Raw genomic sequence first — 17,412 nt, 5'->3', positions numbered from 1 at the left:
ACTCCCAGATACTTGTAGGTATCTGACACGACTTAGAATTGCCAACACTATGCTTAATTATGCCTTGTATCTAATTAGAAAACTTCATTCTCTGTCATAGGACCATAGAACCATAGAACACGACAGCACAGAACAGGCCCTTCAGCCCTCTATGTTGTGCCAACCCATATAATCCTTAAAAAAGTACTAAACCCTCACTACCCCATAATCCTCTAATTTTCTTTCATCCGTGTGCCTGTCCAAGAGGTTCTTAAATACCCCTAATGTTTTAGCCTCCATCACCATCCCTGGCAAGTCATTCCAGGCACTCACAACCCTCTGTGTAAAAAACGTACCCCTGATGTCTCCCCTAAACTTCCATCCCTTAATCTTGTACCTATGCCCTCTGGTGTTTGCTATTGGTGCCCTGGGAAACAGGTACTGACTATCCACCCTATCTATGCCTCTCATAATCTTGTAGACCTCTATCAAGTCCCCTCTCATTCTTCTACGCTCCAAAGACAAAAGTCCCAGCTCTGCTAACCTTGCTTCATATCACTGTCGTGTACATTTTGTCATTATGAAACTTTTAAACACATACTATTTCAGTGTGAAGCAGATATGGGTGAAAAAAAATCAAATGCAGCCTTCAGTACAATCTTTGAGGGGTTGATAGTTTTCAGATAAAAACTTTATTAAGTTATAGGACTGACTTTAAATTAATTCACAGTATTGAACAGGCAAAGGCATATAATAATGGTAACGTCCCAATTGTATAGGGATGTTACTCTAGGGATGACGGCTTAACAGAGGAGGCTGACAGATGTGGGAATAGCAGGAGAGACATGTCCCACCGAAGAAGTTCTCAAATGGCAGGGGTTGGAATCTGTCTCTGACAAGGGAAGTTAAGGACTGTGTTAAGCCTAAGGAAATGGCATATAAGGTAGCAAAGGTGAGTGGGATGTTGGATTATTGGGATGCTCTTAAAATCCAACAAAACGCAATGAAAAAAGCCATAAGAATGGTCAAGACGAAATATGAGGGCAAGCTGGCCAGTAATATAAATCAGGATACTAAAAGTTTAGTTTTCAGTTACATGAAGAGTCAAAGGGAGATGAGAGTTGATACTGGACCACTGGAAAATGATGCTGGTGATGTAGTAATGGGGGACAAAGAAATGGCAGATGAACTTAATGAACAATCTTCACTGTCTTTCCCAGTCAACACCACCCCCACTTGTCCCAATTAACCTGTCTCAGTTCGGGTGGACTGTAGGACCCGGGGGAGCTCAGGACCCTATTCTATTCTGTTGTTGGACGCGGTGAACGAGTTAAAATTAATGGATCGACAATTCTCATCTCATGATTATTTCACTTTCCGCATATTTACATTTACAGTGATCTTACTCCTGACGCCGGTCCCAGGACCCAACCCATTTACAGACCCGGAGCGGAACCGGAGCAGATTCTCAGCCACTGGTTTTCATCCCCAGTCGCAAAGTAAGGATAAAGTTTCCCTGTGAAGCTGTGGAGATGGGACATGGTCTCCGCATTGTAAAATGAAACTGTCCCGGACTCGTAACTGAGATAAACTCCCACCCTCCCGGGGATGGGACCGGCAGCAGATGGGACACTGCAGAGGTACGAACTTTCATCATGTCATAATTCCGAAGTAACACATCATAATACCGCCCAATGACCCAGAATCCGGTCTCCGGACTCAGTCCGACCCCTCTCTTCCTCTGCACAGACTCTGCGGCGCCTCCCAGACCCCAGTCCCGATTCCCAGCCACCTCCACCTCCCAGTAATGTCTCCCCGATGTGAATCCCTCCGATCCCAGCATACAAGCCCGATTTGTGAATCTCTTCCCGGTGTCAGGGAGCTCTCTCCGGGTCCGCGTACATCTCACACTCTTCCGATCCACAGACACCTCGATCCATTGATTCGTCGTTTCCACATCCAGGGTGACAGAGACTGGGGGGAGAAGCAGAGAATTAGAGAGTCCCCGAGCATTGTGGGGAGACTCAGGCAGCGCTGCCCCAGAGATTGGGGGAACACTCGGACAAAGAGTCCCCAGGACCAGTGGAAAGCCCGTGAAAACCTTTCCCAGGGAAGCGGGTGGGCAACTAATATCTCTCCAATATCTTTCCGCTGGACGGAGAGCAGAGATTTCCCGATCAAACAGACACAAAATGCTGGAGGAACCGAGCGGGTCAGGCAGCATGTGTGGAGAGAGATGGACAGTCTACGTTTCAGATCGACATCTTCCCACAAGAACAAAAATGAATAGGGGACAGAGACAGTGTGGGAAAGGGGTGGATTAAGATGTGAAGGGGTTGAGTGAAAGGAGGTCACAAAGGCTCTTTGGCCCAACTTGTTCGTGCCGACCATCTTGCTTTAATGAGCTGGTCCCATTTGCCCATTATTCCTTTCCACCTTCTGATCCACGTCCCTGGCAAGATGTATTTTAAAACATTGTCACTGTACCCAACTCTACAGTTGATCAAGAGCCCGGTGTACTATACCATCAATTTTAGTGTCACCTACAAACCTACTAACTGTGTCATCTACATTCTCATACAAATCATTAATATGAATGACAAACAACCCGGCCCCAGCACCGACCTCTGCAGGTCACAGGCCTCCAGTCCTCTGTGTTGAAGAGACACTTGGACAGACACTTCAACAGGCAAGACACAGAGGGAGACTGACCTAATGCCGGCCAATGGGATGAATGTAGATGTGTAAATAGATCATCACAGAGGTGATGGGTCAAAGGGAACATTTCTATGCTGTATGCACCCCCGTGCTGATAATTCCAAATGGACAGTGACCCCTGACCTTTGACTCCTCAGACAGGGGAAACATCCTCCCTGTATCCTGCCTGTTGATCCCTGAAAGAATTTTGTGTTTCCCTGAGATCTGCTCCCATTCTTCTAAACTGGGAATAGAGAACATAGAGCAGTACAGCAGAGGAACAGGCCCTTCATTCAATGTTCACATGCATTGAGTGTGAAGTGGAAAGTAGAAGGTTCGAGATAGTAAAGGAGGTGATAATGGGAACCAGTAGGGGAGAGATGAACGGGCGATTGAACCAGAACCAGTTGGGGGAGGGGTGGAATGTCTGTGGGTGAACTGTGTGTGTGGACATAATGAGAAGTTGGAGGGGAACAAAGATGGGGGCTGAGTATTCCTTTGTCCCCTTTCCCACAACCCAATCGCCCACAACCCCTCACTAGGACACGGGATGGAAATGCACAGATCCTTAAGCAATGCAGGTCCAGATGAAGGGTTTCAGACCAAGCCGTCGACTGTCTACTCTTTTCCATAGATGCTTCCTGGCCTGCTGAGTTCCTCCAGCATTTTGTGTGTGTTAATCTAGTTTAAGTATACACAATTATTTGTCCTCCGCAGCTGCCTGCTGCAGATTCACTATTCTCTGGCGAAAGGAATTCCTCCTCGTCTCTGTTCTAAATGAGCATCCTCCAGTCGGAGGCTGTGCCATCTGGTCCTCGACCCACCCACATCCTCCAGACATCAACTCTCTCCAGACAGGAGACCAGGCAAGACCCTTCATCAGGACCTGTGTAGCTTGGATTACCAGCATCCGCAGATTTTCATCCTCCAGTCGGAGGCTGTGCCATCTGGTCCTCGACCCACCCACATCCTCCAGACATCAACTCTCTCCAGACAGGAGACCAGGCAAGACCTTCATCAGGACCTGTGTAGCTTGGATTACCAGCATCCGCAGATTTTCTCATGTGTGATCTTTAAAGCACAAGTTGATAGGTAAACTTCTTGATTAGTCAGAGTCTCAAAAGTTATGGGGAGGAGGCGGGAGAATGGGGTTAAGGGGGATAATAAATCAGCCATTCTTCTAAACTCCAGTGAGTACAGGCCCAGAACCATCAAATATGTCTCATATGTTAACTCTTTCATTCCCAGAATCATTCTTGTGAACCTCCTGGACCCTTTCCAATGCCAGCACATTTTTTCTGATATAAGGGACCCAAAACTGCTGACAATACTCTAGGTGTGGTCTGAACAATGCCTTATAAAACCTCAGCATTACATCCTTGCTCTTGTATTCTAATCCTCTCGAAATGAAAGCAAACATTGAGTTTGCCGATCTTACAACTGACACAAACTGCAAGTTAACCTTTAGGGAATCCTGCACAACGACACCCAAGTCCCTTTGCACTTCTGATTTTTGAATTTTCTCCCTGTTTACAAAATTGTCTATGCCTTTATTCCTTCTACCAAAGTGCATGCACGACTTCCCTACTCAATAATCCATCTATCACGTATTTGCCCATTTCCTGATCTGTCTCTGTCCTTCCCCAGATTCCGAGCTTCTGCAGCACTACTTGCCCCTTCACCTATCTTCATATCATCTGCAAGCTTGGCCACAAAGGCAACAATTCTGTCATCCAAATCATCCTTCTGTCTATCTTGGCTTTGTGTTCCTCGAAGAATTCCAACAGATTTGTCAGGCAAGATTTCCCCTTAAGGGAAGGCATGTTGTCTTTGCTCTATTTTATCATGTGTCTCCATGTACCCGAAAGCTCGTCCTTAACACTGGACTCCAACATCTTCCCAAGCACACCACATCCAGACTAACTCACCTATAATTTTCTTTCCCCAGCTGCTCTGCCTTCTTAAAGAGTGAAGTGACCTTTGCAATTTCCAGTCATCTTGAATGATCTAGTGATTCTTTAAAGATCATTACTAATGCCCCCATATTCTCTTCAGCTAACTCTTTCCGAACACTGGGGTGTGGTCCACCTGGTCCAGGTACCTTCAGACCTTCGATCGTCCCACGCACTCTCTCCTTAGTATTAGCAACAGCACTCATTTCTCTCCCCTGACACTCTCACATTTCTGACGCACAGCTGTTATCAGTCACAGTGAGGATTGACACACAATATTAAATAAGTACCTCTGCCATGTCCTTTGTCACATTTCTCCTCTCCAGTGTCATTTTCTAGGGTAGTGGTCACCAACCTTTAAAAGCCCAACATCTACTACCTCGGCCTCAGTAAAAGGCGAGATCGACTCCAAATTGATTAGTCACACGCATGCGCACCGGGGCAGAAAAGACCGGAAGTAAAATCCCGCAACCCGGAAGTAGAAATAATGCATAAGCACCAGGGGTACCCACTCTGTTTTGTACCGTGGACCGGTTTAATATTGACCGGCCGACGGGGGTGGGGGGTGTTAAACACGACCTTCGCGACTCTTGGCACCAAAAGTAATATTGGACACGGCCTGTCCTAACACACTGAAGTCTACTGGTTGAACAGAGGTGTTGCGCTCAAACATTTTCTTTCAATTACGTGCGGAAATTTGACTATTCATCAATGAGAAAGGGAAGCCAGTGGCAGAGTTCGATGACCCAGACTGGCTTCACGATCTTGCATTTTTGGTGGATATAACAGAACACTTAAATGTGCTTAATGTTAACATGCAAGGCCCAAACAAACTTGTTACAGAATATTACGACAGCATTTGTGCCTTTCAAATTAAATTAGGCCTGTGGGAGATGCAACTATCCCGGAGCAACCCAGCTCATTTCCCCTCTTTGCAGTCTGTGTATGTCGCTCATGGTAATAATGACAACATGGACAGCTATAAGGACAAAATATCACAGCTGGAAAGTAAGTTTCAGAATCATTTTCAAGTCTTCAGTCAGCTCGAGAAGGAATTCTCACTATTTTGCCCGTGACCTAAAATGAGTTTGACACCGCTGATCTACTACATCCCCTTTATACTACTTGTAACTCCTCAAGGAATTCCAACAGGTTTGTCAGGCAAGATTTTCCCTTGAGGAAACCATACTGACTTTGTCCTACCTTGTCCTGTGTCACGAAGTATTCCATATGGGCATACTTAACAATTGACCCCAACATCTTCGAAACCACAGAGGTGAAGCTAAGTGGTCTATAATTTCCTTTCTGCTGCCTTCCTCCTTACTAAAAGAGTGCAGCGACAGTTGAAATTTTCAGGTCCTCTGACACGATGCCAGAGACAAATGATTTTTGAAAGATTATTTCAAATGCCTCCAGAATGCCTATTGCTACCTCTTTCAGAACACTAGGGTGCAGTTCATCTGGTCCGGGTGACTTATGTACCTTTAGGGCTTTCAGCTTTTTGAGCACCTTCTCCCTTGTAACAGTAACTGCACTCACTTCTCTTCCCTCGAACCCTTCAACACCGGGCACAGTGCTAGTGTTTTGCACGGTGAAGACTGGTACAAAGTACTCATTTAGCTCATCTGCCATCTCTTTGTCCCCCGTTAATGTATATCCAGCCTCATTTTCTAGCGATCCTGTTACCACTCTCATCTCTTTTATTTTATTTACCTACTTGGGGAAAAAAACTTCTACTATCCACTTTGATATTGTTTGCTAGCTTGGTTTCAAATTTCATTCTTCTCCTCCCAATGATTATTTTAGTTCCTCTCTGTAGGTATTTAAAGCTTCTGAATCCTCTGTCTTCCTACTCATTTTTGATTTGTTGTAGCCCCTCTCGTTTGCCTTTACAATAGCTTGTCTTCCCTTGTCTGCCACAGTTGTACTATTTTGCCATTTGAGTATTTATTTATTTTTGGAATACATCGATCCTGCACCTTCCTCATTTTCCCAGAAACTGACACCATTTCTGCTCTGTTGTCATCATTGCCAGCATCTTCTTCCAGTTTGCTTTGGCCAGCTCCTCTTTCAGACCGCTGTAATTTCCTTTACTCCAGTGAAATACTACAACATCAGACTTTACTTTCTCCTTATCAAATTTCAAGTTGAGCTCAGTCATGTTGTGAGCACTGTCTCCTAAGGGTTATTTTACCTAATCACCTCTGGTTCAATACATAACAGCAGCAGGAGACAGGTAGGAGACAGGTGTAGCACTTGTCCCGCTTGCAGGTGTCAGTGCCAGGAGGGAGAGGAGCGAGTGGATAAAGGAGTGACGTAGACAGCGATTCTGAGTGGGCTGGGTGTAGGGAGAGATGTGTTTGGTGGTAGAATCCGGCTGGAGATGGTGAAAGATGTCAGGATAAGTTGGATGTAGAGGCTCGTGTTGCGGTAGGTCGGACTTTGGAGATAAACTTGACGATGGGGTCAGTATCGAATTCAGGTTGATTTTACCTTGTAGATTTTAACAGCTTCTTTAATCGTCATGGAGCGGTGCTCTCTGTGTTCCTGCGCATTTCTAGAGACCAGACAGATCAGTGTCTTGTCCGTTTCACAAAACAGCTTCAGTTCTTCCTCATGTTCCTCGCAGTGACGTTTCCTTTCCTTCCCTTTCGGATTCAGGTTTAGATTTCGAGCTTTTTCAGCCAGATTTGCTAAGGCTCGATTCACGCTGAGGGTGCGGTCAGCAAACACCTCTCTACATTCCGGGCAGGAGTTTCTCTCCTCCCTTTCCCAACACCGTGTGATACAAGAGTGACAGAAGTTGTGTCCACACTCCAGTGACACTGGATCGGTGAAGAAATCCAGGCAGACGGGACAAATTGTCTCCTCGGTCCAACTCTCGGTCTCTCCTTTTGAAGCCACGTTAACTCCAGCACTTTCCTGATTCAGAATGCTTTCACTTTCGGGGAGCTGCTGATCCCCTGCACGCTGCAGTGTCGGGCACTGACCGTGGTTTTGCTGGATGTGTTCAGTGGGGAAAAATGTGGCTATTTCCATATCAGAGTGGGATCAGCAAAATGTTAAACAGGTGGGAACAGTAAAGAAAACGTGGCCCTGGACTGTCTAAGCCCGGCTGTGAAAGGAGGAGGGTTGGGCTTGTGAAAAAAAAACAGTGCGACAGAAGCATCAACTGAATCTCCAATGGCCTCATCCCCGGGATTAGAAGGACCATCCCGGGATCAGAAGGACCATCCCCTGGGTTCAGAAGGACCATCCCCTGGAAGACGATTGAAGTCGTGTGGTGAAAAAAGAAGCCACAGGGCCCATCAACCCAGGCCCTGGATTGGGGTCTCTGGCGAGCTGCTGTTGGCGACCCGTAGGCGTGATGGGCTAAAGAAGAAGCAGAACAGAAATGAAGCCGGAGAGAAGAGCCTGGTTCAGTCTGAGGCAGGACTGAAAGGGACAAGTTCTGAAAAGAGAGGCCCAAGAGACTGCACATGCTGGAACCTGCAGTAAGAAACATCATCCTGGAAGAATTGTGGTGAGAAATGTACAGTCGCCCTTCCTGGTCGAGATCCTTCATCTGGAATGTCTCAACCCAAAATGTCGATTGTCCACTTCCCTCCACAGATCGCTGCAGTTGCTGCCTGACCCGTTGAGTTCCTCCAGCGGTTTGTTTTTTTAAAAAATTTTCTCGGAAATAAAAACCGAGAACGTGAAATAACTGCAGCGGCTGCTGATGGTTCTGAGGTGCTCTCACCGCAAAGGCAAACTTGTGCTTTAGAAAATAAGAAACAGGAGGATGCATCGCCATTCGGAACATGCCTGACCTTTCACCTCAGCGCCACTTTCATGCAAAGTTCCCAACATCGCTGAGACACCAAATTTGCCTTTTCAATTCAGAAACCTTGTGGGGAACATTCAAGAATATTTGCCGCACTCTGGGTGAGAAACTTTCTCCTCAACATCTGTCCTGCTGAGCTGACCTCTGATTTTGAGTCTGGATCCCTGGTTCCAAACCACAGCCAGGAAACATCATACCTACCGCTACCCTGTCCGTATAATCTCTCTAAGGACACCTCCTCATCCTTCCCTCCACCCAAAACAATCTGGGAAACCTTCTCTTCATTCCCTTCATTCCACAGACTGACTCTCTGGGAGAGAGACCAGACCTGTACACAGTGTTCGATTGTACACTCTCACCAGGACCCCATATACCTTCAGAGGAGATCTTTATTCGTGTATTCAAACCTTCCTTCCCATTCAATGCTCTTCATTTAATATCGAACTCAAACCGTGAACAGACACAACACAGCCTCAGCCATGAATATAAAGGGCAGGTGTTGCAACAGTTTGAGCTTCATACCGGGGGCCACGGAGCAAGCAGGGTGTCACAAAGGGAGGAATGTGGGAGTGTTGTATGTCTGAGCCCAGCTGTGTGTGTTTGTGTATCAGAATCAGGTTTAATATCACCTGCATATGTGGTGAAATTTGTTGTTTTGTGACAGCAGTACATTGCAATACATAGTAATAAAAAGTATAAATTACAAGAAGTATGTACAACATTATATTTAAAAAGTAGTGCAAAAGAGAGGGAAAATACTGAGCAAGTGTTCATGGGCTCGTTGTCCATTCAGAAATCTTATAGCAGACGGAAAAAAAGCTGTACCTGAAACAGTGAGTGGCTCTTCAGGCCCCTGTACGTCCTCCTTGATGGTAGCAATGAGAAGAGGTCATGTCCTGGGTGATGGGGGTCCTTAATGATGGATGCCACCTTTTTGTGGCATCATCTTTTGAATGTGTCCTGGATGCTGTGGAGTCCAGTGCCCATGAAGGAGCTGGCTGAGTTTACAACTTTCTGCAGCATTTTCCAATCCTGTGCAGTGGCCTCTCCATACTGATATATCACCTTTCTCACTTTTCATTGTTTAAGGATGAGCACATTACACATATGCTGCATTTACTGAAATTATGCAGCGTATTAATTTAAAATAAAGGACCCAGTGATTTCCTGGTGTTGATGACGTTTAAACTCTTCTCAGGCTTCCAACCGGGTACAGGTGTCAATTTTAATCAACATGTCATTACCAAACTCTGCATCTTCGTCAGGGACGACATCTGGGCATGTCTAATCGGGGCGGCTGACGGAAATATATATACCACTGGAATAGACATGCCCAGGCATCATCCCCGATGAAGATGGCAGAGTTTGTAATGGAAACATCGGTTAAAATTGACACCTTTACCCGGCTGGAAGCAGGAGAATTTATTATCCTGTTAAAAAATTCATCATCATCGAAGTAAGTTCCTTTATCTTATTATAGAAGTGAGAGATTTTTCAGAAACGCAGACTTTTTTGCCTTACACTTCTTGCCATTGTTCTCAGCTCTTTGTTTAGTTTGCTGAGAATTTGTATGTTTGTTTGTACTCTAAGATAAACCGAAATTTTGAAATTAAGGTCACTAGTTATTTTTAACTCCCGGGAGAACTCTAAGCATCAGAAATTAAACAGTTTCCACAGGAGAAGAAATCAGTCATGATGGGATGGCAGGCAGACTGGAAGGGCCTAATGTTCTAATTTTGCTCCTTTATCTCATGGCCCTTTGGTCTATGAACTTGTGCAGCCGCATTTGAGGCTCCACGACGATGGGAGACCATAAGGTGCAGGAGCAGGATTCGGCCATTCGGCTTGTGACGGGCAGCGCTCGATAAACACACTCCTTACACACGCTAATACTGCCTTGTCGTTTGGCTGAATGCATGCACTTCAATGTCTTCCCCATTATATTTAATAAAGTGTTTTAAACCGGGTTGATATGCCCGGGTTGGCTTTGTGGTGCCTTTCCGAACATACACGGTGGAATATTCAATGTCTCTGGTGATGGGGATGTGTAAATGTGTATATGTTGTTTGTATACCGGATACAGATAGATAATTATGTTTATTTTGTAACATGATCGTAACTACATTGTGGGGTGCATCATGGTCTAGTTTGGGTGCAGTCTTCAATAAACTCTGTGGGTAATTAAAGATGGTGTGTCCTGGTGCCCAGTAAATGGGGCTGGTCGCTCTTGCAAAAATGTGAGAAGCTATTTCAGACATTTTTTCATTGAAGTGCCAAAGGGGAAGGTGAGGTGGGAACATTCACTCAGGGGGTGAGAGTGTGGAACGGGCTGCCAGCGCAAGTGATGGATGCGGCTTCGGTTTCCACATTTAAGAGTGATCTGCACAGGTAATGAGGGCTGGGATTTGGGGAGCGACACATCCGGTCGATGGGTCGAGGCAGTACGGTAGTTTGGCGTCTGATAGGTGGGATGAATGGCCTGTTTTTGGTTCTATAATTCTATGTTCACGGTCAGAAGCAACTCTTTAACGGTGTGTCCCACATTTCTCTCCCTCACGCTGCTTTGGCCAGGGTAAAGCGGGTAGGAATCAGTGACCAACGATTCGGTGTGATACGGCTATTTTTATTTGTTTGTATAAAATTTGTGTTTTTTTCATTTAAATATGGCTCGTGGCTCCTACATCACGATGGGAGCGTGTCTGCTGATGATCAGTCCTCCCCCCTGAGTGTGGCCAGTCTCACAGGTAACAACAATCGAGCTCATCATTCCAGAAGCTTCTGTCCACTGCGTCAACATACGGACACGGGCCCGGAAGAACCCTGAGGATCAGAAATCAAACAGAATGTGCACAGAAGAAGAAATCAGTCATGGTGGGATGGCAGGCAGACTCGATGGGCCTAATGTTCCCATTGTGATCCTTTCTATCATGGCCTTTCGCACTATCAACCTGTGCAGCTGCTTTGAGGGAATCCTCCAACGTCCTCACATTCAGAAGTGTTGGAATCTGCCGAGGGAGATGGAGGGTTAATGTAGAACTGGCTCGTCTACGGTGAGGGATGTTTACAGCCTTTCCCCGACCACTTCAAGTTCAAGTTCCAGTTTGCCGTGATTCAGCCGTACACCCGCATACTGGCTGAAACAAAACAATGCCCTGGGTAAATTTCCTACTCTCCCTCTCTAAAACCTCCACGACTTTCCTATCAGGAGGAGACCAGAACTGACACAAAACTCTCAGTGTTGTCTAACTAGATAGATAGATAGATAGATAGATAGATAGATAGAACTCAGTAAAAATATGATATGCATCTAAAATCACCCTCTCAAAAAGCATTAATAATAGCTTTTAAAAAGTTCTTAAGTAGTTTACTTAAATACATTGAGTCCTAACCCCGGCACTTTAACCTATCTTACTCCTGGCGGTTGAATTGTAAAGCCAAATGGCATTGGGGAGGATTGATCTCTTCATCCTGTCTGAGGAGCATTGCATCGATAGCAACCTGTCGCTGAAACTGCTTCTCTGTCTCTGGATGGTGCTATGTAGAGGATGTTCAGGGTTTTCCATAATTGACTGTAGCCTACTCAGCGCCCTTCGCTCTGCTACCGATGTTATACTCTCCAGTACTTTGCCCACGACAGAGCCCGCCTTCCTTACCAGCTTATTAAGACGTGAGGCGTCCCTCTTCTTAATGCTGCCTCCCCAACACGCCACCACAAAGAAGAGGGCGCTCTCCACAACTGACCTATAGAACATCTTCAGCATCTCACTACAAACATTGAATGACGCCAACCTTCTAAGGAAGTACAGTCACATGGCCCTTGAGATTAATGTCCCGACTAATGAAGTTCAAAACTCCATACACATTCTTAAACATCCGACCAGCTACATTGTAAGGATGTGATGATGTGGGCAGCGGGGAGAATATCCCTCTAGGTTTGTCAACCTCCTCGTGGATACACGTCTTCATTATCCAGGTCCCCCATTGGGATCTTTCTCCTCATTAACCTCATTTTAATGTTTGAAGTTACCTGTATGTTCAGCTGGTGGGGTTATTACTGATGGACTGGGAGAGACAACACAGTGCCGCCCTGTCCTGAGGCTTTCTGAAGGAAATCTGCTGTTTGATCCTCAGACGGGCTCTGTTCAATGTTGGGATTCTGCCCAACCCCCAACAGTGCTCGGCATTGTTTTACCAAACCTGTCTGTCTGCTTCGGCTGCAAGTCCTGACTGTTGCTAGGATACCGGCCTGTGTGTTTGCTTAGTCTGCTCGAGGTATGTAACATAGAAACACAGAAAACCTACAGCTCCATGCAAGCGCTTCGGCCCACAAAGCTGTTCCGAACATGTCCCTACCTTAGAACAAACTAGGCTCTGTTTTTCTGAGCTAGATATACCCATCCAGGAGTCTCTTAAAATACCCTATTGTTTCCACTGCCGCCGGCAGCCCATTCCAAGCACTCACCACAATCTGCGTAAACAAACTTACCCCTGACATCTCCTCTGTACCTACTTCCAAGCAGCTTAAAACTATGTCCTCTCGTGCTAGCCATTTCAGCCCTGGGGAAAAAGCCTCTGACGAACCCCACGATCAATGACTCTCATTATCTTGTTACCTACCCCGTAACTGGGTGTCTAACCAGCAGAGAAAGAAGAATTTGTTGGAGTCTGGTGGTAACAAACTAAAGGTGTTTATTAATAAAAATAAGCAAAGACCATATCAATAATGCAAATATACATATAAAACAAGTTAGCAGTAACAAACCTAAAAGTGTAGGAATAATAATAATCAATAATAAACAAGCTCTATCGATGTCTAGGGGTGAATAAATTGTCATAGAAAAGTATAAAGTTCAGTTCAGTTCACGAGTGCTGATGTAATTTTGTTGTTGTATTGTCATCGTTGGAGAGAGAGAGAGCGAGAGAGCGAGCAAGCGAGATGTAACAGCTACGGTCAGGCAAACCTTCCTTTGCTTTCTTAATCCGTTGTATCAGTGTGGTCATTCAGTTATGACCTCTCCGTCCTTCTGTTAGACCGTTCTTCTGTGGTGGACTCGTCGCTCTGGCATGAGTGGACACACACACACAAGTCCCCACCGGCCCTGTTTTAACACTGTGAGCTTTACTGACCGACCTCCGAAGCCCCCACCTTTCTTGAGGGTTCCAACACTCAATCAGTGTCCACTGGCGTGTCTGGAGGGTGTCTCTCCAGACCTGTCTTTTATCCCTACTCACGGGGACTCAGCTATCCATCACTCCTGAATGACTGTGTCCATCAAATAAGGCCACTCCTTCAGTCCGCTGAGGAATGTTTATGAGCAAACTATTGTCCTTGCAGCGAAACAGTAAATAATTCAAAAAGGAGTCACAATACGGTAAATCAGCAATTTCCCCGTCTCTCTTACCTGTCGCCGATGTTCTTGCTTGTTTTTCCGTCTCTCTTTCTCATGCTCAGCATAGCAACAGTAATAGTTCGTGTTTCTCGGGGGGGGGGGGGGATGGTTAACTCTTCACCCCATTGTCCATCAGGTCTGTTCATCACCCATAACAATCTTGTACACCTCCATCAGGTCACCTCTCATCCTCCGTCGCTCCAAGGAGGAAAGGCCGTGTTCACTCAACCCTATTCTCATATGCAAAGCTCCCTTTTCATAAGGCATGCTCCCTTTTTAAAGGAGAACAAGAGAATCTGCAGATGCTGGAAGTCCAAGCGACACACACAAAATGCTGGGGGTACTCATCAGGCCAGGCAGCATCTATGGAAAAGAGTGCAGTCGACGTTTTGGGACTTCATTGGTGGATCAACTCCAGTAACACATTCAGTAACAGAAAGAGAAACAAGGATTGACCCAACATTGTCGGAAGTCTATGAAATCACCATGCGAGAATGGCCAGCTCATAGGCAGCCCTATGTTTCCAGTGCTGTCAGTGAGATGAGACCAACTGTTGGTAAGTCAAAGAATGGTGATGTGTTGACCTCGTGATGTGTTTTCGTCTAAACTGTGCACCAGGGTGTTAGAAACTCTGCATGAAAGACAGCTGGATACAGTGAAGATGAAGAGTCTCGTCCGGAGTTACGAGTGTTGGCCAGGAATAGGAGATAGATTGCAGACTTGGACAAAAGCTGTTTGGGATGCCACGAAGTTCAAAATGCACCCCTACAGGCACCGTTACGCCTGTGGGAATGACCGTCTTCATTGTGGATAGATGTACATATTGACTTTGCTGGGCTTTTCATGGATTCCGTGTTTCTGGCTGCTATGGATGCTCATTCGAAGTGGCAGAAGGTCATACCAGTGAACTCAATCACTCTGCTCTTCCTCCACTCTGACAACTGCCTTCTCCACAAGTTGCTGATGGTGAACAAATTATGTGTGACAATGGACCAGAAGAGATGTCAGAAGAGTTTAGACTATTCATGCAGGAAAATGGCATCAGATATTTCCAATCAGCTCACCACCACACAGAAACGAATGGGTCAGTTGAAAGTTTTATCCAAACCTCCAAGCATTCGAACAAAACTATGGACAAGGAGGACATTTGTCTGAAGCACAAGGTGAACAGCTTTTTTCTTTTTAGTGCATTGGAACTCAGTCCATGCGACGACAAATCAAACACCTGCAATGATGTTCATGCACAGGAGTCTGAGATCTTGCCGAGACATCCTGAAACCGGATCTATGGAGGAAGTGCAGTTGAGCCAGTTTCCAGCAGATCAGCACGGAACTTCGAGATTGGAGAAAAGGTCCTAGGAGGTGATTACCGAGAGGACAAGTGGATGCTGGAGACCCTGTATGGAGACGGCACGTGGACCAGATATTGGATGCTCAGCTGAAAAACAAATCTGGGTCAATTGCATCCAACAAGACGGACACACTACAGACACTAGACTTACCTCACAATGATGATCATGTCACTAACAGCAATTTGACACCGGCAACCGAGAATGTTGGTGGTTACAGAAAGACTTAAAGAAATAACAGACTAGGTCCTGTTGGCTGAATAAAGTGCTGATGCACAGGTCTAACAGCAAAGCCAGTTCTCTATGACAACAAGTGATACACACTATAATATCATCAGTGAAGTTCCTGAAACTTGGGTGTCGCCACTGCTCCAATCCATGTCTCTACTTCTAGACCTTGCCAGCAGTTTCCCTTCACATTAGCATCTTTCTTTTAAACACTGCAACGCAGAACAGGCCATTTAGCCGGTCTGGACCTTGCTGAGCTATTACTCTGCCTGCTCCCACCGATCTGTACTGAACTCTCCCACACATGTAGTCATCCAAAACTCTAGTCAATGTTGAACTTCTGCTGGCAGCTCGTTCCACACACCCACCACACTCTCAGTGAGAATGTTCCCTTAAAATTTTCACCTTTCACCCTTAACCGATCATCTCCGCATGTAGTTCACCCAAGCTAACTGGAAAATTTTAGCCACCCTATCTATACCCTCGTAAAATATACACACCTATCAAATCACCTCTCCTTCGAACTGAAATTAACCCATTCAATTTTTCCCTATAACCAAGAGCTTCTGGTGTCAGTAACATCTTTGTCAACATCTGGATTTCATTCTTTCAGGATATGACAAAGTGTATTGATGAAGTTAGAGCAGTGGATGTGGTGTATATGGATATTAACAAGGCATCAGTTCCTCATGGTAAGCTCATTCAGAGTCAGGAGGCACGGGATGTGTGGATATGGAATTGTCTTCTCCATAGAAGGTAGAGGGTGGTTCAGATAGAGGGGATTCTGCCTGGAGGTCAGTGACATGCGGTGTTCTGCAAGGATCTGCACTGGGATGTATGGATACGGAATTGTCTTCTCCATAGAAGGTAGAGGGTGGTTCAGATAGAGGGTATTCTGCCTGGAGGTCAGTGACATGTGGTGTTCTGCAGGGATCCACTCTGGGATGTGTGGATACGGAATTGTCTTCTCTATAGAAGGTAGAGGGTGGTTCAGATAGAGAGTATTCTGCCTGGAGGTGGTGCTCTGCAGGGATTTTCTCTTTCCTATTTATATAACAGTGTAATACACACAAAATGCTAGAGGAACTCATCAGATCAGGCAGCATCTCTGGAGATGAATAATGAGTTACTGGTTCAGGTCGGGACCCTTCTTGCAGAGTAGAAAGGAAAGGGGCAGAAGGGAGAATAAGGGCGGTGTGGGAGTGGAAGGAGTTCAAGGGGGCAGGTGATAGATGAGGGGAAAGGTGAGTGGTTGGGGGAAAGGATGTGAAGTTGGAAACTGGGAGGTGATAGGGAGAAGAGATAAACAGCTGAAGAAGGAACCTGATTGATGAGGAGTGTGGACCATGGGAAAATGATAAGGAGGAGAGATACCAGATAAAGTTGCTGGAGAGGTGGTGAAATGAGAGGGGAGCCAACATGGAGAATGGGGGGGGGGTGAGAAATTCTTGGAAGTTGGGAAATCTGTGTCCATGCTGTAAGGTCGGTAGGCAGCCAGGGTATGATGTTACTCCTCCAACCTGAGAGTCATCTCATTGTGGCGGTAGGAAAGGCTATGGACAGGCATGTTGGAATGGGAATGGAAGTGGAATTACAATGTGCAGCCAACAGGAGGTGCTTTTCATAAGACTTCACATGACGTAGGAGAAGAATTAGGCCATTCAACCCATCGAGTCTGTTCCACTATCACTGCATGGCTGACTCCGGATCCCAAACAACTCCATATCTTTTCGCCATATGCTTTGACGTCCAGAGCAGACAGGAAACTGTCAACTTCCACTTTAAATCTACCCACGGACTTGACCTCCAGCACATTCCACAGATCCATTATTCTCTGGCTAAAAAATACCCTCAGTTTTGAGGCTCTGTCATGTAGTTCCCCCAACACAGGAAAAATTCTTTCAACATCGACCTTATTTAGTTTTTCAAACACTCGGTAGTTTTCAATGACCGCCCCCCCCTCCCCCCGCATTCACCTAAATTCCAGGGAGT

At 45.8% G+C, this 17,412-nt stretch overlaps 1 protein-coding gene across 1 annotated transcript in view; it reads left to right on the top strand.

The window, feature by feature from the left end:
* Positions 1 to 14,658, top strand: part of LOC140724015 (E3 ubiquitin-protein ligase TRIM39-like) — a 49,505-nt gene extending 34,847 nt beyond the window's left edge. The window contains exon 8 of the mRNA XM_073038505.1: positions 14,463 to 14,658. Within this exon, the coding sequence (XP_072894606.1) occupies positions 14,463 to 14,658 (196 nt within the window). The remainder of the gene's footprint in view (positions 1 to 14,462) is intronic.
* The last annotated feature ends 2,754 nt before the right edge of the window (positions 14,659 to 17,412 follow it).

This window comes from Hemitrygon akajei, unplaced genomic scaffold, assembly GCF_048418815.1.
Source record: "Hemitrygon akajei unplaced genomic scaffold, sHemAka1.3 Scf000152, whole genome shotgun sequence".
NCBI classification, from domain to species: Eukaryota; Metazoa; Chordata; class Chondrichthyes; order Myliobatiformes; family Dasyatidae; genus Hemitrygon; species Hemitrygon akajei.
Note: the sequence above shows the minus strand (reverse complement) of the source record. Positions and strands in the feature narration are given on the sequence as shown.